We start from the raw sequence: 25,404 nt of genomic DNA, 5'->3' as shown, positions 1-25,404 counted from the left end.
TCAGTTTTACTCTTAAATCAGACAATACGTTGAGGAGTACGTCGGAAAGATTGCATGGAAATTAGTCAGTTGGCTTATGGTAAAAAAAAAATCATCTCCCATAATTATGCAATGTTGGGTAAATTCTTTGAAAATTTAAGGGATTATTAATGAAACACTATGGAATCCAAATCCACTTGATGCCATTTGTTATATCCCCAGAAAATCATGTTTTGGGGGAATTGTTTCTGAGCCAAAAATGAAGAATGTACAAGTGAATACATTTTACTCTGAACTTTTTGTTCTTGGAATGGGCGTCCATTTGGGCAAAAATGGTGAAATAAGCCAAAAAGAAAAGAAATATACAAGGGAAGGGGAAAACCCCAGATATGAGTAAATGTGAGTGAACAATCAAAATAATGTTGTGTCAATTTCAGTTATCAAATAAATAAATAGCAATTTGAAATACGTTCACAGATGTATACTAGAAAATAAATTATTTCGCTGATTTCAGACCTAAAAACCGACATAAATTTGGACTTTCATGAGAAATCACTCTTTTCCTACCACTTTCGAGATTTTTGTTTTACGCTTAAAAACAAAGACATACCAGCTAACATTTCATTGAGCATTAAAGGACGTTATAGGTTTGCCTATTTAATGTCTTTAGAAAATAATTCAAAATATGGGTTAGATTGGTTTTTTTTTGTTTATATGCAAGGTGTGCCCCCTTTTTAGGAAACAAATTTTGACACGCCCCCATAGGGGAACAAAAGGTTTTCGATTTGACATGTAAACATTCTGCCCACGCCCGTTCTCTATACTGGAGTGAAAAAAAACCCGCACCACTATTTCCTGTTACAGCTACTTCTGTTTACACCTTTTGCCACCCCCCACTTTTTTTTTAAAATGTGGACCCACCCCCAACAGAGGCAAAATTCTGGAATTATTTCTTCCCATGATGTTGCAATTTGGTGAGCTGTCCACATACGAAAACAGAAAAGTGAAATATTGGAATTTTTTTTTGCTGGCGAAACCCCCACTTTTTAATGTCATGGCCCTGCCCATAAAAGGGTCAGAAAACTTTGCATCAAGTGATTTTGAACATATTGTGGTATCCATAAAAGATCCTGAGAGTTTCAAATTGTGTACCTAAAATGCGTATGGGCCCCCATAAGCCCACTGACTAAAAAGGGAAAACCGCAACAGTTGTCTAAAGCATCATTTTACTTATGAAGACGATCAGCATATACCGATCGAAACGTGGAATTTCTCATCAGGTTTAGATATTATGGTTTCTTTATTTGAATTAAAAGCAGCCCACAGGTTGAAAACATTCAAAGTTACAACAGGTTCCACCTCATAGTTAGGCCTATTTCTCTTTACAAGCGCAAGAGAGATTTTCACATGATTCTGTGGTAATTCATCCCTTCATTGGTTCGCACAAACTGGTGGTCCCTCCATACCCCCAAAATAAATACATTTTAATCATGTTCTGAACAAAAAAATATATCTAATTCTTTTAAGTTAATAATGCTAGACACGTATATTTCTTGGACGCACGGAATGGTAGATTCTCATGCTGCCCCCAGCTGAGGTCGACGCCGTGAGATTGACGGAGATTCGTCGCATTCGTTTGAAGACCGACTCCCTCTCGGCGTCGGTACCGGGCCGGCTGCAGCACCCCAACCCGAAGGTCTGGCGGAACGCGTCCCGGTACTGCGCGCTCATGCAGGTGTACACGAACGGGTTGATGGCAGCGTTGATGTACGCAAGCAACCGAGCCGAGGACGTCAGGCTCTGCCGTGTGTCCGCAGGAAGGATGAATACCGGCTCTTCTCGAGAGTACGCGATCATGTAAAACAGACTGATCATCTCGAAGGGAGCCAGGCAGATGAAGAAGACGGCCCCGTTCACGATCAACATGACGGCTATCTGGTTTCTCTGGCGTATGTTCTTCTGTCTCCGTCCGGCGATGCTGGTGTCTTTGATGGCTCGGGTGATGCCGACGATGATGCGGAAATACAGGTACACATTGACGGGGAATATGAGAAGGAAGGGTATAGCTTGAGCACCGGAACCGTACACGATAGCCCAGTCGTCCACCGGCCCGCAGAAGGCGATCTGACTGGGCCAGGACCGGTATCTCTCATCAGAAGGCCACCCGGAGCAGAGGGTGACGTACTCCATGGTGCACGGGATGAACGACGCCGCCACGCAGAAAGCCACGATCCAGGAAGCCACCAGAAGACGAACGAAGACCCGCCGGCGGGAGTCGCCCAGGGCCTGGTGGGCACAGCACACGGCGTAGAACTTCTCGAAAGACACCAAAGTGATCGCCGCCAAGGAGAAAATATAAGCCGTATCGCTGATGAGGTACATCACGATACAGCCTGCACGTCCAAGCGAACTATCATCAATCGACACAGGACTGTTGGCGTACTTAACCAGCTTGCTCCCGACAGACCCTACCAGAAACATCACGTCGGCCACCGCCAGGTTGGTCAGGCAGCAGTTGGTGGCAGTCCGCATACGCTTCACATTGTACACCACGCACAGAAACGCAAGGTTACTGAGAACTCCCAATGTAAAAATAACAGGCAGAAAGATCCGGACGTAGAGCTCGTTCAAAGTGTCGTACGAGTACTCGATCGCTTCCTCCGCGGTGAAGTTCATGGCGAAATCACAATCGCCGTAGTCGTAATAGTACACATCATAATAGCTGTAGTTCGAGTCCAACGTCGACGGATCGCTCATGGTTGAGTGAGATCAAAACACGTACCTGTTAATAGGCAGCTCTGATTTTGCTCATAACCACCTCTCTTTTATTTTCAGAGATACTCCCTTCCAATGTTGCATCCGCAATCTGCTTCAAACACTCCACCCTGTAAAGTCTCAATGTGCACTCATCAGAAACATGGTGCAGGTTGTGTGGTGAGACTTTCCACGCTAGCTTTAAACCTCGTCAAATACAAATGTTTTGACTGCTCTAAATTTGCTGTGAATGTCCACATCCAAGACCGTCTTCAAGTTCATGTTTTGTCTCGAGCACAACTGTCACTCTGCAAAGCTCCTGACTTCCCAGCCTGGCTCTGATTATTGTCTGCTGTTGATGACTGTGGCACAATGTATGAGAGAGTATATAGGTGGGTTTCAATTTCAGTCGGGCCGGTAATTAAGTACATTACTCAGTTCACATTACCGACTGCAACACTATAGCTAGCTGAAATACTCTAGTAGCAAAGATGATTGGTAAAGATTACCCTTTTCACTTTATACAAATGGATGCCATTACCTCTCCACATGCCAAACCACAACTCCCATGCCAACTTCACTAATGGCGAACGTCTATCAAAATGTCAGTGCCGATAGAAGTTCATGCCGTCGGCTTGACAACCAGGAAAGGAAAAGCAGGGAAAAAATTGATGTTGTTATCACACACTCCTTGATGTCACTGCAGCAAGATGGATGCTGTTTATCTTGCTTTTGGAACTTCGATATTCCAAAGTCAACTTTTAGTCTGGCCCACGGGTGCACTCCATTATACGAGCTGCGCGGATTGAATTCCCCCGGCAGAACTGTTTCCAGCTGATGATGCGGTTTAGGTATCCCGTCCAGCCTGTAAATATTTATACAACGGTGATCATGCACACGGTTGAGCACATCTTACGCATTATACCTGTTGTGGATCGTCTGGCAAACGACATCGACCCGTCGAATCGTTAAACAGGTAGAGAAGTACAGCATGACTGACAGAGGACTGTATTTATGCCTTTCTGTGTCTGGATTCAGAGATAGGTCGAGCTTTGGCGCTATCCACGAGGAATGACCTGCTGGGTAATGGTAATGCATACCTACTGTCATGAGCATCATCCAAATGGCACAACTCGACTTACTATTCATAGGCACAGCAGTACTGCTCCCTGAAGTGACGCACGCCGGCTGCCTGCAATACATTTGCATATTTCTCTAATTGGGCCACACAAAGGCTCAACTTTTACCATGCAGCCAATCAAAATGTATCTTTTTAGACTCACCCATCGATCGCCAGCCAATGAGGGCAAGTGTGACATCATCATGCACCGAATCCCTCGGGGTTGTGGAAATGTGCGCGATTTCCATGGAATTACTGAGCCCTCATCATTAATTTACTCGACCTGATGGCACCTTGTTTTGTCATCAACAGTGTTGGGGTCAGTTTAGAATCGCGCTTGATACTAAAATATCAAAACTTAATTGATAAAATGCAATGCATAAATCTTCTACAATAGCGGTTATAGCCGTTACAGGGTTGCATTTTATTTATGTACGCTATTGTACCTAAATCCATTGTAAGGATTTTTATCCAAACCTGTTTCTTGGATGCCCTTGTCTCGGAATTAAAAATGAATCATTGGTCGTTTTATGACACGTTACTGACTTCCAAGAAGCAACGATGTGCATTTATAATTACTGCAAGGTATAGTGAAAACAATTACATCGTTGCGATAAAATAATCTACACCAGACCATAGAAAAACCGCAATTTACAGTTAATAAGCAGATGACGAGAAGGCCAAGAGCCCGAGCCTATACGTCCACACAACAAGTGATATATCCTGAGCGGAAACTATTAAGAGTGGTGTGAAGACAATCATGTCACGATACTTTACAAAATGTTCAATTAGCCTCGCACTCACGTGGGCTACAGCGCGCTTGAAAGTACATGAAGCCATTTTGTCTTTGAGCTTCGGGACTCCTCCGCAACCCTTCTATGGGTATTTTACAAGGGGTTGCCCATTCTCTTGCTATATTTATTTTGACAGAATGATTTCTAACCGTTATCACCCCCGAGAAATATGCATAGTGGAATTTTATCTTGGTATTCCACAGGAAAAAAATGATGATGAGCGTGGGTAAAAACGAATTTTACTTACGACCTTTCACATCCGGCATGTTCGTTCCTAAGTCTCCTTGTTCGTTCACGGGTTTTTTGGGGGGTTTTCACATCGTGTACTTGCGTGAGAACGAAAATGTATAACGACGCCAAGAGTTATACCTACCTACAGCCGATGGGTTCTAGATTTAGTCGGGCTAGTTTGAATGCAGTCCTTATCATCAGCAGTCATTTTTGATTTTTTTTCGTAAATGCTAATGAGTCCTTCAAGTTTATTTTAAAAATACGTATATCCTAAAAAAAAAAACATTTTAGTCTCATATTTAAGTTTCAGTTTTCACACAATGACCGCCACAAAATATTGTATCATGGATTTTTTTAAAAATCTTTTTACGAGTACACCGAGTCCCACTAGTCCACATATATTTTAGATTTTCGGAAGTGAGGGGTCAATTTTTTGCACGATAACTCTCTTATCATGCGATTTTTGAGTTTCCATAAATGGAATAATATTTTACAAAGGCCTCTTTTGTGGGTGATTTTCTTAAGAAATCAATATAACAAAAATAATTGCAAATTTTGGAATTTATCCAAGTTATTTTTTCTATTTAAGGGTCCTGGAAGCGCGCCACCAGAGGTGCCAACTTTCCGGCACTATTTGCAGTTACCGTTGATGGCGCTGTTCAGCCGACTCGGTGAGCCATAATAATATTGTGCTCCTTTCTTACTGTTGAGGGCGTACTTTACAGCGTCCATAATGGTGCAGACTAGTAAATCGGTCCGAAATTGCCTACGCCGGACAAATTTAATCACGATTTGCATGCCCTCAAATTCTTCAGTATTGGAGAATTTTGAAGGCCGTGAACTTGACGATTTGTAAAACAGAAGGTTGGTAGCCGTGCAGAGGACTGCGAGCTCGTATACCTGTGAAATGTGGATGATGATTAGGTCCGTAAAATGGCTCTATTCAATGGAGCATGGGCGTCCATTTTCAAAATAGCGATGGGTTTCAGGACTGCTTTTAGGGGTGATCAGCTTTGGATGAAATTTTCTCCCAAAAGTCATCAGTCTAACCCCCAAAAATTGAATAGAACATGAAAGATGATGAAATAAGCTTTAATTTGATGTACGTCTTGAACACCTCAGAGAGTTGTGAGTATTTTTCCGGAATTTCTAAAGTGGGGTCATTTATCATTGGGGTCTTTGTAAAATTTTTTACTGGTCTGCAACCATTATGTAAATTTTTGAAGCCAGCGTTCTCGATGAGCAGGATAAAAAATTAACCATCCAATCTACGCGGGTGTACGTGTATGGTGTGCAAAATAAACATTTAATCCCGAAATATAGGGATATCTGTATTACTAACAGAGATTTCTCTATATCAAATAGATATATCTCCATTTCTAATTAATTTGAAATGGGAACTTCAAATTTTAAGAAAGACCAACCAAAAACAATTGAGCACAAGGGACATAATTGTCCACAGACATGGGGGGGGGGGGGGGAACAGGGGGACATGTCCCCCCCCCCCCACTTTTTGAAGGGTGGGGGACACAATATCAAATGTCCCCCCCCCCCCAGATTTTTGAACTCGTGCCTCATTTACAGGGCCCTATTATGTACTACAATGTATCTTTTGCTAAGAAAATATTGGTTAAAGTGGTCAGAACTTGCCTCAGATCGCACCACAGAGCATTTAGAATCCAAAATTTTTCGGGGCCCTCAGGCCCCGAACCCCACGCCTTTAGCTTAGAATATAATAGCTTATTCAATGACTTCAACCTCGAAAATGATGTTTAAATCATTATCTTTTGCTCAGAAAATATTGGTTAAAGTGGTCAGAAATTGCCTCAGATCACACCACATGAGCATCTAGAATCCGATTTTTTTTTTTCGGGGCCCTTAAGCGGGCCCCGAACCCCACGCCTTTAACTGAGAATATAATAGCTTATTCAATGACTGCAACCTAGAAAATGATGTTTAAATCATTATCTTTTGCTTAGAAAGTATTGGTTAAAGTGGTCAGAAATTGCCTCAGATCACACCACATGAGCATATAGAATCCGAATTTTTTTTCGGGGCCCTTAAGCGGGCCCCGAACCCCACGCCTTTAGCTGAGAATATAATAGCTTATTCAATGACTTCAACCTAGAAAATGATGTTTAAATCATTATCTTTTGTTTAGAAAATATTGGTTAAAGTGGTCAGAAATTGCCTCAGATCACACCACATGAGCATCTAGAATCCGAATTTTTTTCGGAGCCCTTAAGCGGGCCCCGAACCCCACGCTGTTAGGGCTTCGCACTTCGCGCTTGCATTATTTCTGATCAAGGTATGTGTCCCCCCCCCCCCACTTTTGAGAAGCGATTGACGCCCCTGTCCACAGATAACTCAAGAAGTGACGCCCGTCGTGTTTGTTAATAATTGGACAGCGCCCTCTTTAGGCTGATGATACAGTAGGTTATCCATGTCAAATCATGAATAATGCATCATCAAAGCATGAGTTATGCATCATCAAAGTATGAATTATGCATTATCAAATCATACACGCGCCATTGTCACGTACGATTGCCCAACGCACTCCCGATCTTCACCTTGTCGACGAAATTGCCACCGAACCATGACGTTACTGATTGCGGCAAGTGTGTTTTGACAGGGCGTCTGTACCTATAATTTCTGGGGCGTGCGCTTTCGACACATTTGTGATGATGTCATTTGACATTCCAGCAACTGCCAGGCCGCGTTGCCTGGAATAGCAAGTCTAGACTTAACAGTTTTCTACAATAAAATGAATTGAATTTCACGATATATAAATGATTTAAAGGGTCAAATTGTCGGTGATCTTAACAGCTTGAAAACGTGTAGTGCAGTATTTCGATTGTTTTGTAATGCCGAGCAAAAATATCAGAGAACATTTCAAATTGCAAATGTGCACATTAAGATTTCATGATTTTCACTTCGGGCCAGTGATTAACAGTCTATAATGCGTACAAAAAATCACAGTGGTTACCAACGATTTTTGTTTTAAGTTTTGTTCTTAAATATTAGACCTTTTCGACATAAGAATGTCGGCCACAACAGTATTTTCACACTGATCCAACTATCACGAGTAGTTGAATGGGTCTCTTTGGACTTTGACCTCTAGGGTAAAGGTCAAATGGCAGGAAGTATAGGGGAGATGTTGAATGGTGGACTTTGAAGGATGCAACCCAGTAAATAGATCCGTCCGCCGAGCTCACGAATAAAAGTTATAGGCCCTTATTCTATAATAAAAAGTTCTGAGAGCCATGGAATTGGAAAAATGAAGAGCTATGGCGATGCACCTCTGGCCCGGATTTGGGGCTTCCGAAAGTGGCGCTATTGAGCCATGTTGTGCAGGAATCCTTTTTTTTTTCCAGATGGCTGCTATTCCTCTTTGGGAAACATCACTCGCTTTAGTTTAGAGGTCGTCTTTTTTGGGTGATTTTGAATAGTCATTAGTCAATCCACTAAAAATTGATGAAAGATGACATTTTGATCATCATGTTTCTGTGCAGCCTAAATACTTGGGAGAGTTCGGAGTATTTTTTAAAAAAAATTTGAAGTATGGGGATTTAACACTCGTGTCTTGGTGAATTCATTTGCTTGGGTGTACCCTGTGGCATGACGCAGTGACGTCATAACCAAGGGCAAAGTTCACCTCTAGACCTCCCTTTTTTCATGTACCACCTAGCTGCCACTTGACCTTTCCCCTTCGGCGAGGGTAAAGTCCAAAGTAGACCATACGGATAGCCCATACATCATCCAGACTCATCCCAAGGGCTTAAATTATTTTCAACCTCGTTTCCAATAGTAACCCCTGGGTGTTACTGTTAAACGTGCTTCCTGTATCCCGCGAGAGCTGCAGGTAGTGGGAGCGCACTGCTCGACACCACGGCACCGAGGCTGCTTATCATCTTTGTTTGATTGCGTGGAATTAAACGTAACTGCAGATTCCAGAATACCATGGTTTCAATACACTAGTAGTGTTTATCTTTTGTGGTTATTCCGATATTGAAAATCGTCAACTTCTAACGTGCACCGTTCATGCTTAGGTTGGAATACCGAACTGGCTTATGTCCAGATAAAAGTCTTGCTTTTGACCGATTCTGGGCAATTTGTTTTCTTTGCAAATCTAGTTTACAATACTTTATGCTTACCGGTAAATCTGGCCTCTGTTCGCACGGACAGAAATAATATAATGCATGAAAGCAATTATGCACCGCGACACCTTTACGATTCCCCTACAGACACATTACCATATGATTTACAACGGACTCCGTCGCCAAGAACAATTTCATCCCCCATTAGGGCATGATGACGTGTTAAGTCCCACGTTGTCATGAATATTCACTTTCAGTTTCACTCTTCGCAGACGATGTGCAACTATATAAGAGTCTATAAATATAAACCTGCAGCACACAACTGCACAGTTGGGAATGCCCTCGACCTTTGAAATTGACACGACATGATCACTTTTGTCATCTTGGGCGTTTGCAGGTTTTCAACCCAGTGATCAAAAGCAGGCAACGTATTGGAGTTTTCCCTAACTTTGTTCATTAGGAATAATCTGTCGGCAGCCGTTTTGCTTTTTTCCCCAATAGTTAAATTAATACCGATGTATCTCTTGTGTTTTTCAATTTGTACGTCCAAAAAGAAACAAAAATAAACTGTTCAAAGGTCATCAAACGACCAACCGAAACTGCCTATGGGTTACTGACTCCGTTAACTTTAAACTGATAATCGAGAGGCTTTGACGCAAAACATTGCAAGTCAATGTGTTTTAATTGATTGGTCTAAAAGCAAAACAGGTGCAATGTGAAATTGACAAGGCACCGGAAGGCATCCTTTATACTTCACAGTAAGGCCATGTAAAAAGAAAAATACGGTAGTTTCTCGTCCGTGTTTTCGAAAAAAAGGAAGTAGGCGGAATTTTTTCTCCCCTAGAGGATGGATGGATTCTTCCAATTTCTCGACTCTTTTGCCTTTGCCCTTTCTGCCAGATTTTGAAATTGCATGCATAGGTACAATTTTGCTGGAAACAAATAAATAAGAAAAATATATAAAGCGGGTGCCGGGTGGGGACGAGAAACTGTTTTTCTTTTTACTTGGCCTTATGTATGTAACATCGAAGTACACATGTGTGACCCTTGACATATATAAATACTTGTAGGTCGGGCCAGAAGTATGATCAGACATCAGACCACATCCCACTTCTGACACCATGTAAGATCTATAAGACACTGAATTAAGATCTCAGTGTTTTTTTATTGAGTGCTCATAACCGAGTGAAGAATGCGTGCAGGAGACAGCACAGAATATTGGGTGTTGTCCTAAGGAGTCATATTACAATGGGCTCTCATTGGACAGAGCACTCAACAAAACAACACTGAGATCTTAATGCCATGTCTTAGATCTTACAATGTATCCCTACTTGTCACCAGTAACAATATGTCATCTTTAAATTTTCCAACACCATAAACAAAATAAAGGGGTATATGTTGTGAATTTAAGGAAAATATTTTATATACTCAAAAAATACAGGTATCAAAGCTCTGGTGAGCAAAAAACTCATTTGAATAAAATTTACAGCTTAAGCAAAGAGAGTACAAAATGCTAAAATCGAAGCTTATTGTTAATTGACATAAAAAAGAGACATTTTTCGGGAGTACATATTGCAGACGTCCCACCACCCTGTTTGCCTGACCCTGTTGTGAGGTGTTTTATTTTTTTTTTCTTGCGAAAAAGCAGCAACATTTCAATGGGTAAGTCAATGAGAAGCGTTGGTCAAAATGGTCGTTTTTGTATATCTCACTAAAAGTTATGTTGTGTGGCATACATATTAACTTATCTTACCCACAACCACATCAACTGTTGAAGAGTATTTATAAGTAAATCAAATTAGGTTTTGCCCTTCACCGACGTATATACACTGTATACTCAGTGTGTTACCTCCCGAGTGAAAGTTGAAAAAAAATCACTCGGGTGGGGCTCGAACCCATGACCTCCTGCTTTCTAGTGCAGATTTCTCACCACTCGACCACCGAGCTAACGGGATCGGTTGGCTGGTTCCAATCTGATGTACATAGCAGCGGGTACCGCAAGTACATTTGAATATTTATAGGTACATTTAAATTTGGCACTTTTGCTTCCCAACTCTAATAAGCTTCTGTACTGATGAGGTCACACTTTGTTCACATGTGTACTTTCTTATGGGAGCCTATAGTGGGGACGACGGTTCCGTATGGCCCCATAGAAAAGCGCATTTGTAAACGAAGTGTGACGTCATCAGTACAAAGGCTTATTGCCTTTCCATTCCCAGGCACATCATAACGACAATTGATCCATGGTAAAATTTGGTTACAGCAGCTCACGACGAACTATACGTGCGCATCCCTTTAAAGAAGTTCTGCGACTTCAGCCAGTCGTGGCGGCGTTCCTTCCTTCCTGGTCTAACAAACTTTGGCTGTTTGCCAATCGTCGGAGAGTCTGTGCATCTTCATGACTTTATTCATGTCGTTCAGGTGATCGTTACCCCTGTTGAACTCCCCCGGCAGGTACTTGTAAAAGACCAGCATTAACGCCGAGGCGTCAAACTGGTGGTTCCCGCGCTTAGAGCCGGGAGGACTGATGCAAGTCTTTTCCACAGCGCATGCGTACAGTGGTCCGATTACTCTGGTTTGAATGGTCGTGCTGTTGACGACCAGCTGCCGGTTGGCGGCAATGTGGGGCGCGTTGTCCGACTGCGCATACTCTGTCTTGTTGATGGCGAAATAGTCGAACATCCCCTGCTGGGTGTAGTAGAAATTGTGGTAAATAGGAGACGTGGCCCTGGCCAGGTAGCTGTGTATCCGCGACAGGTACCCGTGGTGCTCCTTGGCAAACGGCAACAGTAACCGCAGGGAGTCAAGAAACCTGACGGACGCGTCTGCCCAGAAAATGGCGCCAAACTCGTTCAACGCCTCCTGCATATAGGGAAAATGTAAAAGTCCAAAACATGTTGCCATAGATATATTCTTATACAATGTAGTAACTACAGGTTTATTTCTTACATCAGATGAGGAGCACAACGAATATAAAAGAAGAAAATCGGGTCTTGATAAGACAAACAAGTCACTATAGCACTCGCAAGTTTGTCTCAGATATAAAAAAAAAACAACCTGGGGCCTACCGTAGGTGTTTGGATCTAGCTAAAGGCAATGTGTTTGAATATGGGGATTTATGGTTGGCAAGAGTTTAGGTGTTCAGATTCGGTTGAAAGTGCAGTTATGCTATGAAGACGAGTCAGTCACTGTACAATTTTTGCTCTCTAAGAGCAGAAGAAAGTTAACGACAACAAGAAAATGTGTTGTTCTCTTCGTACAAACAATGTTGCTGTAAGTCTAGCCAGACAATTTTACGGAACTTCGCGTGGAAACCGACTCATTTTGTTATTCCCCATTTCTAAAAGTTGATAATGGTTAAAGGTAGAGTATATCATTTGTCAATTGTGCATTTTTGTTGTTTGAAGCAACAAAAGTGCTCAAAATCTAAAGAAGGTTGCTTATATCAACTAACCTGAAGTTTTAGCTCAGTGAATGTATTATATCCCGAGAAAACAATATTCTAGGATCTCGTTTTCAGTTCAAAAGTTGCCGAGTCACGTTTTGAATTGCCCCCGAAATCAGCGTCTGAGACATGTTCTCATTCAGCCAATTGCAGCTACGCGATGTCACGCGCTGAACTGATAATAGCAACCGCGCGCGAGTGTGCGTCGCGACAACGCTTGCGCGCACCCATTCACGGCTTCGCCCAATTAAAAACAAACCACTTACGGACATTTCCAAAGATGCGTCTTAAGACGAATCTTTGGAAAGGACCTTCTTTTATTGTATTCTTCAAAACGACAGCATGCCAGAAAGAATAATTGGAGAGGGAGTTTAGTGCCATTACTATCTTTAAACCAAGTATGCTTTTCACTGAACAATAATTTCGTCAGTTACTCTTTGGATAGCTGCAATATTAATGATATAGGCCTACTCTACCTTAAAGTGTGGTTCATGCGAGCAATAACAAGAACTTGGCTATGGTCCGGGATTCACGGGAAGTTGTGAATCATGGCTGTAATTACATTAGGCCAAAACAAAAAAATATCCGGTTTCTGCTATGCGCGCGCGTCGCCGTAGCCATGCGCGTCGGCAAAATGAAAAAGTTTTTTTTCAATGAAAGATGATGTCTCAAAACCGCCAAACTCACTGGTTTGACTGGAATTCTGCTACTGCACAATTCTAACGTGTTTTTAAATGGGGTTATGATCGAGAATAAGTTTTATGTGGCCTCTCTGGACTCCCTATATTTGCACTAAGTTTAGTCGGGCACCATTTGCAGTCATCAGCCGACATTTGAAGCAAAAAAGTCAGGTAAAAAAAAAAAAAAAGCCGCGTCGCCGCACCACTTTTTGGACAAGCTCCATACCAGAAACCGGAGACTTATTTTTTTTGGCCTTACCGGGCGAAAGGTTATGATCGCCACGGTAGAGCATGTGCTCACGTTTTCCATGTAAATACATGTACAAATGTACCCCGTGTTTATTGCGTGTACTGCGACCAATCCATGTGTATTTATGTAGGCCACTGTAGCTATCACGTTGAAGCATGTTGATTCATATCTCGATCGGTGTGATATGACCTAGCCAGAGGGTTTAACGACGCGTTTATAACGGAGAAGCAGGCTGCATGTTTATTTTCCGATAGCCGTAATATTTGATGTGGGCCATAAAAACAAGTAAACATACTGCAGAAAACACAGTGTGTCAAGAAACCTTATCATGACTTTTGTCTCATAACATGGAAACAGTGCATTGCGGTTTAGAGTTCAATTGAGCGCTTTGAAAGCGGGTTATACTAGGTCACGAAAAGTATGTAAGCTACGAGATGGATTCAGGGACGAGATGGATTCAGGGAGAGGAAGCTTTTGTCCTCTTATTCATACAGGGTGAGTAAAAAAAAAAAGAAACCCAAATGTCAGGACTATTGTCTTAGTGAAGATCTGCATATAGCACTTTCAAAATCTAGTATATGAAAGCCCGATTCATAAGCTTTTTTCAGAACAAGAATCATTAAAATCACTCAAGTACTTTTCAAGTTACAGAATTTTTGTTACAGAATCACAAAAAGGTGTGCGTTCTTTCCGCAAAACGAAAACAATTCACGCACATCCCTATGTGATTTGTTTTCGTTTTGCTGAAAGAACACTTACCTTTTTTGAGATCCGTGGAGAGAACTTTAAAAAGGTGGTTGTGTTTAAAATTCCGTAACTTGATACTTGAGTGATTTTAATGATTCTTGTACTAAAGCTTATGAATTGGGCTTTCATATACTAGATTTTGAAAGTGCTACATGCAGAACTTCAATAAACAATAGCCCCGACATTTGGGTTTCGGTTTTTTTACTCACCCTGTACTAGTGAATGAGGGTTGATGAAATTTCACTTGATTGATACAAAAGGTGTGTTTGAACAAAGAGCATAATTTTTTTCTACAGAAAACACACTTTTCGTCTGCCTTAGCTGCTCTGTTTTCCTTTCTCCATGATGAAACTAAGTAGAACTGTTATGAACATCGCATGGGTGTAGAGGCTTTTAAGATAATTACGATTAATGTCTTGGAAACAAGTCATCAAAACGAACCTTTATAATGATGATTTTCCAGGCGTACGTCATAATGTTCGCAACGTGTGGTGGGTATCTGTCGAACTTAAAAGGCCGCAACTCCACGTTGCACAGCTGCGTTACCTAAATATTGTGACAAAGATATGCATGACCTTAGTCTGGGTTCAAGCCGTTGATCGTATATCAAGATGACAAAAACGACAACTTGAACTCAGACTAGTGAGTAATTTTATTTTACACTGCATGTTTGTGAACAACGATTGTTTGCACCCTCGTCTACGTATAACGTGTTTCAGGAGAATGATTCGTAGATTTGCATAGATAATTCGAAGGCTTCTATTCCAAAAGAAGTTTGCGTTCAGAGAAGGAAAAATCCTTTACATTTTATACTCACATTGTGTAAATTGCTGGGCTCGATGCCCAGATCGTAGGCGATGATCCTGGTAGCGGGCATGCGGCTCTGCACCGTGCCGATCATCCCCATCACCTCCAGGCGGTGATTCTCCGAGAAAGCCGTCACCACCACCAGCCTTCGGAACAGCTCGTCCGAGTCCACGTCCTGCCGGTCCAGGTCGATCATCGGCCTCATATTTTGCAAGGCAGGAGGCAGCCTCGTATTATGCACGACGGGAGGCGAGATACCCTCCGCGAAAACCTTCAAAGGCCTAATTACGTCATGCGCCTTGTCATCAACCACCTTCGCCAAATCTACCTTCGCAAAATGCACCTGCTGGTGAGCAATTTTGTCATCATCTACACGTGCCGTCTCGAAATTCAACTGCCTATCGCCTACTTGCCAAAAATCATCCTCGCTTTCAGAATCCAACATCTCCAAATCCACCTGCTTGCCTTCTATACCCCCCTTCGCAGTCTCCTCGACATGTACAGCATCTACACTCGCTTCTTTATTACGCGTCTGCAATTCCACTTTGTACTGGGTTATTTTTGGTGTAAATTCTTTGGTCTCGAAATGGTGGTCCCGCATCGCCTCCGTTCTTTCCCGCGATCCGGTTTTATAAAACACAACAGCTGCAGAGGAAGAGTTGGAAATTACCTGTCAGGTTAGGTTAAATTAAGTGACAAAGAAGTGAGAAATTAAAACGTCTCTGTCACACGGACTCATCTCTATAAAGGCACCGAGCTTTTGGTAGCCTGAAAATTCTGACCTGACCAAACCATTTTACACTGAATCTACTGACGCTATTAAATTCACCATTACAAAGAGAAACCAATGACATATTAATTGTTTATGAACATGGGTGTCGCCAGGGGGCAAAGCAAATTTTCCCCCCAAATTCCTTAACTTTTTCAATATATTCTCAATTTATCATTTTTCCGAGCGTGAGCTCAAATTAACAGCAATAACACAAATTAACAGCAATATGGATTCGCTGTTCTTGTAATTTGGTACCCTGACCCGAATTCAGACGAAACGAAGCAAGTTGTAGACGTCGGGGAATAGTCAGGGAACCAGACTAACTGGCTTGCACCCGTTCACGCATGTGTCACCGATTTGGAACAGAGTCGGCAGTGTTTGAAAAAGGTGGGGTTTTTTTTCAACGAACGATGGTCAACCGACCATTGGAAATTAATTTCTCTTTTTTCCTTCAATATTGCAGCACATCATTGCCATGAGTTCAAAGGATGCTTGAGATATTATTCTCTTACAGTCAAGTCAGGTATTTAATAATAATTTTGTAGCTTTGTGTTTTTGTTGTTTGCAAATGTTATATACAATTTTACCTCCAAGGTACATCAAACCACAGGCCTTCATTTTTTTGTTTGGAAAATCAAATGGATGTGGATGACTCGTTCTCAAAAATATTTTTCTCTTCCTACGAAATCTGTCAAATTGATCCTGCTGTAGAGTTTGAAAGATCCAGGAGGCATCAACAATTCATTTCTGTCAATGCATTTTAATCATGAGCCTCGCGTATTATAGGTACACTTCAATGAATCCCTGGTCGGATTTGACCCGGAGTCAAAATTCTACTTAACCTGTTACTTTGCAAGGCCAACATGACAATTTGCGGGTCAAAATGACGCCTTTGCCTATGTTCCTCAAAATTACCCGGAAATTATGCAGAGAAGTGTCATTTTGACCCAAGAAAGTGTAAGTTTGACCCAGTAAAGTTTCATTTTGATCCGGCTAGTGTCATCTTGACCCGGAAAAGTGTCATTTTGACTCTTTCTAGTCGAACAGAACCCGCATTCCGGTCAAATCTGACCGGGGACATTTACGAGTGTACCATGCCTTCGAGGAGTCCTCACCTCTCTTTTCCCCATTCGTGGACATGACGGAGTACAGTGCCAAGAAACACATGGTTAGGAGTACGCAGACAAGCAACGGTCTGGATATCCACTTTGGCACCTGAAGGACACCGTACACAAGTACAACATTAATTGTAAACAAAAACCTGACATTTTGTATGCAGTGACCCCTTTCAAAATGTTGGAAGAAAACAAGCAACCATTTTGCATCCTTTTTGTAATCTTTTAACAGTGTGATAAACATTAGCAGACTGATAAACATGAGCCAAAACACAAAACAACATGAAGTACATGCCTTTCGAAGCCGATCAAAAAAAGGTGTTAGCAGATGTTTCCTGAAATTTCTATTTCATATAATGACACTGACGTTTTCTATATGAAATCTAGAAAACACTTAATTGGACTATTATGTAATAACAAACCTATACCTAGCAACGATGACGTGAGCATTGTTTGTTTTGTAAATATTAGCTAAAAGCCACGTTACTTTTCTATATGGAGATTCCGTGCAAAGAACGATATATGGGCCACATTCACGAGTCGGCCATATTGAATTGAAAATGATGTATACATGTACTATTCATTTTTGGAACTTGCGAAGAGAAATTAAAGCAATGACATAAAAGTTCATTACACATTATACCAATCTACTCTAATCATGGGCGTCGCCAGAATTTTTTTCTAGAGGGGGGCAACTTCACATTTGTCCCCACAAATCCCTACATTTTCCATCATTTTCCCGGTTGATCTTTTTTTGTTGAGGGTGGGCAGGGACATTTCAGACATCCCCCCCCTTAAATTAACAACAATATGATTTCGGGCCTCTTTTTCTTGTTTTTTTCCCCCATTTTTTTTTCTCGCATTTTTTTTTGGCTTGTCCGGGGGGCAAGCTCCCCTTGCCCCCCCCCCCCGCGACGCCCATGGCCCCAATGAAGAATTTTTAATTTGTGATTAAACATACCCTAAAGTTTTAAGCCACAAAAAAAGGAAAGTAATCTAGAATGTATCAAAGTCTGGCACCATCCAATTCAACAGTTCACAATTACTACAATTACTACAATACATTCAGCCTTCAGGAAACCCGACCAAAATGGCTGTCTCGTTAATGAGGTCCATAAGGGTTGACGTTCAGTATGAAAACATTTCCCCCGAAACCATTCAGATCTGTTTGGGAATCGAGTCACTTTTGGCCAACCCCCTCTACCCACTTTCCCTTTCCTCGTTAAACTTCAATTCACCCCAATCCTGCTTTCCCCTCCCTAAACACGATTTTCATTAGAAGCACAATTTTGGTAGGAGAAAAAGTAATCGCAGGCCTGGTGGCTTTTTTTAATTCAATTTTCAATTCAAGAAACACTATTTTGTACTCTCCAGTGACAACACGAATACAAACCGTTATCGAGTAAAGAACTAGTAACCCTAGCCGTAGGGTGTTCAAAAATCATATTAACATCGGAGTATTCAGGGCTGGTATAGGGATCAAGCAGCAAGCAGAAAAAGAGTAGGTTAATACAAATGTCTTCATTTAATTCAATCTTACACGCCACAGTGCCATCGTAATGCCCCTCGCCATCACGCGCAGAAGGTTTTTATGGTGGTATGAAGTATGAAGTTCCGAACACTCACGGCGTGTTTGCTGCTTATTACAATAGGCCTACACACAAGGGTTCAATTCTGTCCTTGGCCGTGGTTGCAAATATGGTAACTCGATCATAAGCAACATGACAACCGACGACCCGTGGTTTATATTTCCTGACTATAAAGAAAGGAAACAGACAGTGTACTGTATGGTGTACAAATACCATTAGCCACAGCTGCCTGGTGTTTGCGTTAGGGAGAATGGACGAGGAACTGTCGATTCGTGCTAAGAACAGACGGGGCGAACAGTTCTGATCGAATCTATTTTCCGACTTGAAGTATTTTTTGAAACAATAGCTTATTTAAAAAAGACCCTAGTTTACTACAATCTCGTACATAACATGTAGTGTAGATTCGTACAATTTGTTCTACTTTGGCTGGCCCTTTGCTTGCATATCATGACAATTAAGATACTTAACCCTTCGGATGGGTGCACATCTTTACACACGTTGCACACAGTCAACATCATTGGTGTCTTCATTTCCTCCCAAAGTCAAATGGAATTTATATGTTACACAGCTACGGGATTATTGCAAACAAACAAAACTATTAATGCTATTGATATGATGTGATCGTACGGTATTGAGGAGTTTTAACACTGAACGATTAGAAGCTTTGGCGTGAAATTTATTTGTACCCAGAGCACTTTGATTTGAGCCAAATGTCATTGTCCATTCAATTTGAGAACCACGTTGTTGACCTCCATATTTCCTCCACCATGGAGTACCCACATCGCAACCAAAATAATGCCATTGTCCATTCACGTCGTTGACCTCAATTTTGTCAGATCACGGAAGAAACATCGGAATATTGTACCATCTCACTCACTCACAGGCAATAAATTCGTGACTGGACATTCTCAAGGTTTATACTTTCATTTGAATGCTGAATTTTGTAATCTGTCAATGCGGCCAGCATATAAAGCATACATTCATCTAATACAATCTGTGCAGGCTACTATCTTAAGCCTCTACAGATTAAACAATTCTTGCTGATATGTAAACTAGGTCAATATGATTATCATGACATTGCCTGCAGGGGAAGCTCCGATATTTCGGCCGTAACCTTTGATACGAAGACTGGCGCACACTTAGTGGAGGCGATACTGATACCTGCATCAAATTAACCCTTTGTGCTATATATGGGCTTACAATTACACATACAAAGCCACGGCAATTTTTTTTCATCCATGCTAGAATTAAGCCACGGCAATTGTTTTCCTCCATGCTAGAATTAAGGGATAAACTCATTGTTTCTACCAATTACAATGTACCCGTAATTGATTACGATTCAGAAATTCGGTTCATACAGCTTCATCTCTTTTTTTCTCTCCCTATTTCAATCTAAAAAAGACGGTCTCGTAATGTAAATTAGAATAGAAGAACTAAATGCCATACATTCATACATTTTAGGCGTGCAAATCAACGACTTGTAGACGGAGAATGAACGACACATCACACGTCAACAACACTAATCTCGTGTAACAAAGCCTGTCAAACATAGAGAATATGATAACATTGTCGACTGAAACCCCAGCTTGCACGCAGACTAGTACTGCGCCAACCTTGATGTGACCCCGTGTGTTGAGAATTACTTAATATCACCGAAAATAATTTCACAAGATTTATGCGAGCTTCCAAGGGTTTCTGTTCTGCAGCGACTTACCATATTGCCTGTCCCGAACCGTGTAGCTCGTGCACACAACTTCGATATGCGGTGGACATTAAATATTCACATTGTGCAGTTGAGTTTGCCCGCGGTGAACTGTTTTACGGCGCGACTCGTGTTTGCGGTGGGATAATGTTCGCTTCCCATTTATGGCTCTACGTAGCTCCGTTATTACACTCGCTAGGGATCATAGCTAGGATCATGGCTCCAATGCTGTTATGTCTGAACATATCCTGGCGTACTGTGCTCTTGAATCTGTTGTGTTGCTTAAGCGGCACATTGTTTTTGACCATAGAGCATGCACTGAGCGGTACACGAATATAAGGTCACGCAGTGCGCCTTGAGTCCTGTCACGTGACCGAGTCAAAACATATGTCAGGATTGTGTGTAGAGAAGCGGTCTGAATTAATCCTGATCAATCAAATTGTGTGTTTGGGTGTGTGTGTGTGGGGGGGGGGGGGGGGGGGGGGGGGGCTAGGGACTTTGATTTTTATTCTCCATATTCGAGCCACATGAGATAAGACCTAGGACATTATACAAGATTCCAAAGTACAATGCCGACATTTTGGGGTTCACAGTTTGAACACAAAACCAGTAGCTTTTCAATTTCATTTTAAAGGCTCTTTGGGGTCAAGGACATATACCACTACATGTGTTGTGCACACTTGCATGGTAAGAGATGCATACTTATAATGCTCCAATCCTTGAAAATGCACCTTTGTTTCCAATTTAACCTTAATTTTAATTTTCGTTTTGTCATTTTCAATATTTTAGTGCCTTTTTGGTTTTATGCTAATGCAAATTTCCACGTTGATGAGCAAATGTGTGATATCATTTCAGGCAGAAATCTCAATGATACAGTTACAGTTATGTTTTGCTTTTCTTTACATGGTGATTCGTTGTTGTGTCAGTATACATGCAGAATGAGCCAAGTTTTCTCACAAATGTTTTTAATGAGCAAATTTTTGGGTTCACAAAAAGTTGAACACAAACCCCTTACTGAACAGTGTCTGTTAAATTTCATTTCATTTTAATGTAAATAATGCATTTTTTTTTAAGAAATTGACTTGCCAGATTTTTCGATGTAGTATTCAATTATATTTTACATAAATTTAATTAGTTCTCTGTATTGTCAAATACCACGGTATATTTTTAGATCGATTATATATATGTGTATACATTGAAAACAATCGAGCATTAATGCCACAGGCAGGCTTGTTTACCATTGACATTTTTGTTGCACATGTTTTGGGTCGATCCTGTCTCAGTCTAGCTTGGCAATCAATAATTGTTCTCGTGATTCACGTACGTGAAGTCGCTGAGCAGCGATAAAAATGTATTTATTTTGACCATGGAGATGTACATAATGCATGTACATGTAGTGTTATATGTTGGAACGGGCAGTGTAGTATATGTTTCATAATAAACGTATATGTTGGAGGGCAAACTGAAAGGTCTTTTGCCGCTATTAGGTAAGTATGATGGGTGAACCAAAGTTTGTGCATTTGTTACTTAATTAACATCGAACAACTTTCTGAGTTAACTGAGATCTTAGCCCCATATTCGTCAGTTTTGCAACCCCCCTCGAGAAGCTATTTTCAGTTTAGCTTAAAAATCGCGGCATAGACGTTTCACCTGATCGAGACCTGAGGTCTTGTTCGAGAGAGAACGTACGAATGCCTTCTCGTATAGGAAAACACACGTCTATAATACGTGTGACGTCATTGCAGCTGTACGCTCCATATCATGCGGTGCCTATGGAGCAAGAGGGGCATCTAAGGTCAAGCCTTAGCCTTGGATCCAGTCTGATTCCCCTCGCGCTTTTTGTGAGGAATCTAAAAGGATCATAACATGGAGACGTGTGTACAATAGGGAACAAAAGATTGTAAAGGTTTCCTCAAGGCAATTTCTATAGGTGAATACGTCGGTTTTACAAAATAGATATATGGATTTTACTCAAAAACTAAGAATTTCCAAGGTGTGTTGAAGTATTGAAGTACTTTATGTAAGGGATGTTTGATCTGAATTTCAGCCCAGGAAATTAAATCGGGTTAAATTGAAGTTGCAAATTGAAGTATTGTATGTAAGGGATGTTTGGTCTGAGTTTCAGCCCGGGAAATTAAATCTGGTTGAATAGGCGCATTTTGAAACTATAATTTTCACATTCTCAAATGTTAGTACACGAAAACAAAGAGGTGTCTCCACAAGGATACAAATTCCAGTATGTGCGCGCTCACGGCGCTTGCGCAAAATATAACTACAACAGAACGTATGCACAGAACAATGTCATCATGTCGCTGCAGTCTACAATCATCCACGAAATGCATTTGAAACAATTGAGTTTTTAGCTCCAATTTACATTTGCTTAGAGATCAAGTCCATCGCAACGTAGGAGGCAAAGCTTGTAGACTTTCGAAGATGTAGCTTGGATGGAATGATCTGCTGTTGAATTGGGGTGCTGTGGTCCAACGGTTACGGTGTTCGACTCGTGTGCCGTGGTACATGGGTTCGAATCCTGACCGTGGGAACGTGGTGCTTGTGCTCTTGAGCAAGGCACTTTACCATTATTGCTTCGTCCTTCGGATGGGACGTAAAGGTCCCGTGTGTTGTGTAATGCACGTTAAAGAACCCATAACACTAATCGCTAAGAGAAGGGGTTTGTCCCGGTGTTTCTGGCAGTGGCTGCAATATGCGCCGCAGCACCTTGTAAACCCCATAAAGGGTCTCATATTTCTTATAAACTTTATTTACTTTTCTTTAATAATATACATAATTTCCAGCGCCTTGAGTAGGCCTACCTAAGTTGGTAGATACGTGCGCTATATAAGACTCCGGTATTATTATTATCTCGCCATGGTGTTTTTTTCATCCGTTCCGTAAGAAGCGACTATTGTCAGAACAGCGGAGATTATCACCTTTTGCTTTTGTTTATGGTGAAAATCGAGGACACATACGTGCAGCATCATCGGTGAATCGAGGACAGGAACCAAATCGAGGACGACCTTAACGTGTACAAAACCAATGAGAGCTGTTGCGAGAAAGTTAAAGTGTAAACAACAAAGGAAACACCATAAACAAACGTGGGTGAGCATGTGGAGGTAAGATTGCACAAGGTCAGATATGTGAGGGGAAACGCTTTAAAGGGCCATACAATGTAATGTTTATGCAATCCTTGAAAATGAATCTTTATGTCTCGTTTAACTCTATTTTCAATTTTCGTTTTGCCATTTTCTACTTGTATTTTGGTGCGTTTTCTTTTTTATGCAAATTTCCATATTCATGAGCAAAAGTGTGATGTCATTTCAGGCACAGACCTCAATGTTACCGCTATTTCAGCACCAAAAGTTTTCAGAATGTTAGACATTTCGCCGTCGTAAATGCTTTTCTTTGGTGATTCTTAGTAAATTAATGAGCAAACTTTTCACATAAATGTTTTCAATGAGCAAATTCTTGGGTCCTTCAGTTGTCCAAAAAAGCATGGGCATTTTTTCAATGTGTACAGAAAACTCTTCAATAAAATTAACCAAAAAAGATGTCAAATACATGTAGTTTTCATACATTTTAGAGGAGTAAAAAGTTGCACAAAATGTGTTCCTGGGCCCTATAATACATATCACGTTAAGGGTTATATTACACAGGCCCTTTAATACATAATATCGTGGGAATTGAAGCCTGGTGATTCGGATTGTGAATGCAAACGAGTAAAAATGATTTCAGTATTTTGCATGTTCTTGTGACCCAAGGACGAAAGTGTGCCTAGTCGAGCCAGAACGGAAATTCAAAGTTAAAGACGCCATGATTTCTAAGCCTATATAAAGGACTAAGTCGGACGGTCCAGCCAGACGGAATTGTGGGGTGATGGCATTGTGTTCCCTTTGTCACTATTTCTAAAGATTTCTCTTCCGGGGTGATGTTTTTTCTATGGATAAAAAAGTGGGGTGATGTTCCTGACCCCACAAGTGGGTATGGTCAGAACGGCAAGCAGTCAGTCATCAGTCAGTCATAGGAGGCACTAGCGTTTCGGGTCCACCAAAAAATCATCATGCAAAATGACATTAGTAAAAGTCGCATCTCAAACTCATATCTGAAAATAGCAATTAGGCGTAAGTTCTCGTTAGACTTGAAATCCAATCGGAAATTAGACAGATAGATACTGCACACCCGCCAACCGAACGCCGTACCGCACCACGGTTATTAGTTTGGTATGGCACTAACATGCGGGGACGGTCTGTGCATCCTCGACTCCAATCTGCTTGTATGTCGGCTCCAATTTGTACCAGACACGTCGCACCCAGCATAACAAAATATGGCACACAGCGCCGTGCTGGTAAATTTGGGATACGTCGACAAACAAAACACGACTATCGACTTTGCCTCACTTCTAAGTTTTCGTATGTGAAATTTTCAATTATGAAGAGCCAGTAGGCCTAAAGAACAAAAGTCACAGATTTTACGTGTTTTTCAAAAATAATTTATTAAATTTACAAAAAAATATATATATTTAACATTCAAGTTGCGAAGCACCACAACCCAGCTGTCTCACCGAACCATTTGATCCAGGTTTCATCCAGAATGAACTCTGGAGGAAAGGATGGTTTGTTACAACTGATAGTGTAGTATAATAATAATAATTATAATAATAATCGGCATTTAAGAACGCTATTATTAGTAAACTAAATCACAGCGCTTAAAGTATTACTATTACCCCTGATCATTGGGCCAATGAAACATTCCAAATACCATCTCAGCTCCCTGGGGAGTATACAGCTCGATGCTGCCTGTTAGGCGCAAGCAAGCTTATTCAATCACAATAACCATCTCTGCCCTCAAAGTTACCCATTTACTCGTGGGTGGAGAGAAGCAATGAGTGACAAAGTGCCTTGCTCAAGGGCACTTGCACCATGACCCCAGCTGGACTCGAACCCACAACCCGCAGCTTTACCCACAGACCACGAATCCAGTGCCCTTAACCACGAGGCCACAGCACTCCACAGTATCAAACGGATAACGTTTCACCCACCAATAATGTAACAAAAATTTGACTATTAGTGTCGTAAAATGTACTACACTATCAGTCAATTATTGTTACATTTTTGGTCTCAACCGATGATGTTTCAAAGTGTAGTAATGTTACTACACTATCAGTCATTTTCTGTTACATGATCGGTTGGTGATACAATATCGGTCAATTTCTGTGACGTTAACGGTTGGTGATACTTTATCCGTTGATTACTACATTATCAGTTGTAACCGCAGTTTATTTGTTCCTCGATCTGTGGTACGCATGAGTAGACAGATTGTACTAAT

At 41.3% G+C, this 25,404-nt stretch overlaps 2 protein-coding genes across 3 annotated transcripts; both read right to left on the bottom strand.

Moving 5' to 3' along the window:
* Nucleotides 1–284: 284 nt before the first annotated feature.
* On the bottom strand, nt 285–3,840 carry LOC119733749 (neuropeptides capa receptor-like). Its single transcript, XM_038207122.1, has one exon. It carries the CDS (start codon nt 2,734–2,736, stop codon nt 1,516–1,518), a length of 1,221 nt encoding a protein of 406 aa, XP_038063050.1. The 5' UTR covers nt 2,737–3,840; the 3' UTR covers nt 285–1,515.
* A 7,088-nt stretch (nt 3,841–10,928) lies between these two features.
* Nucleotides 10,929–20,196, bottom strand: LOC119734111. 2 transcript variants are annotated; one of them, XM_038207468.1, is made up of 5 exons: nt 20,095–20,196; nt 16,792–16,891; nt 14,915–15,549; nt 14,539–14,643; nt 10,929–11,837 (listed from the first exon to the last, which is right to left on the bottom strand). In XM_038207468.1, the coding sequence occupies exons 1-5, from the start codon at nt 20,095–20,097 to the stop codon at nt 11,325–11,327; spliced, it is 1,356 nt and encodes a 451-aa protein (XP_038063396.1). In that variant the 5' UTR covers nt 20,098–20,196; the 3' UTR covers nt 10,929–11,324. The 2 variants fall into 2 exon arrangements, with proteins under 2 accessions (XP_038063396.1, XP_038063397.1); XM_038207469.1 differs by lacking the exon at nt 16,792–16,891.
* Between the last annotated feature and the right edge of the window lie 5,208 nt (nt 20,197–25,404).

This window comes from Patiria miniata, unplaced genomic scaffold (assembly GCF_015706575.1).
Source record: "Patiria miniata isolate m_02_andy unplaced genomic scaffold, ASM1570657v1 HiC_scaffold_26, whole genome shotgun sequence".
Lineage (NCBI taxonomy): Eukaryota > Metazoa > Echinodermata > Asteroidea > Valvatida > Asterinidae > Patiria > Patiria miniata.
This window is presented reverse-complemented; position numbering and strand designations above follow the sequence as displayed.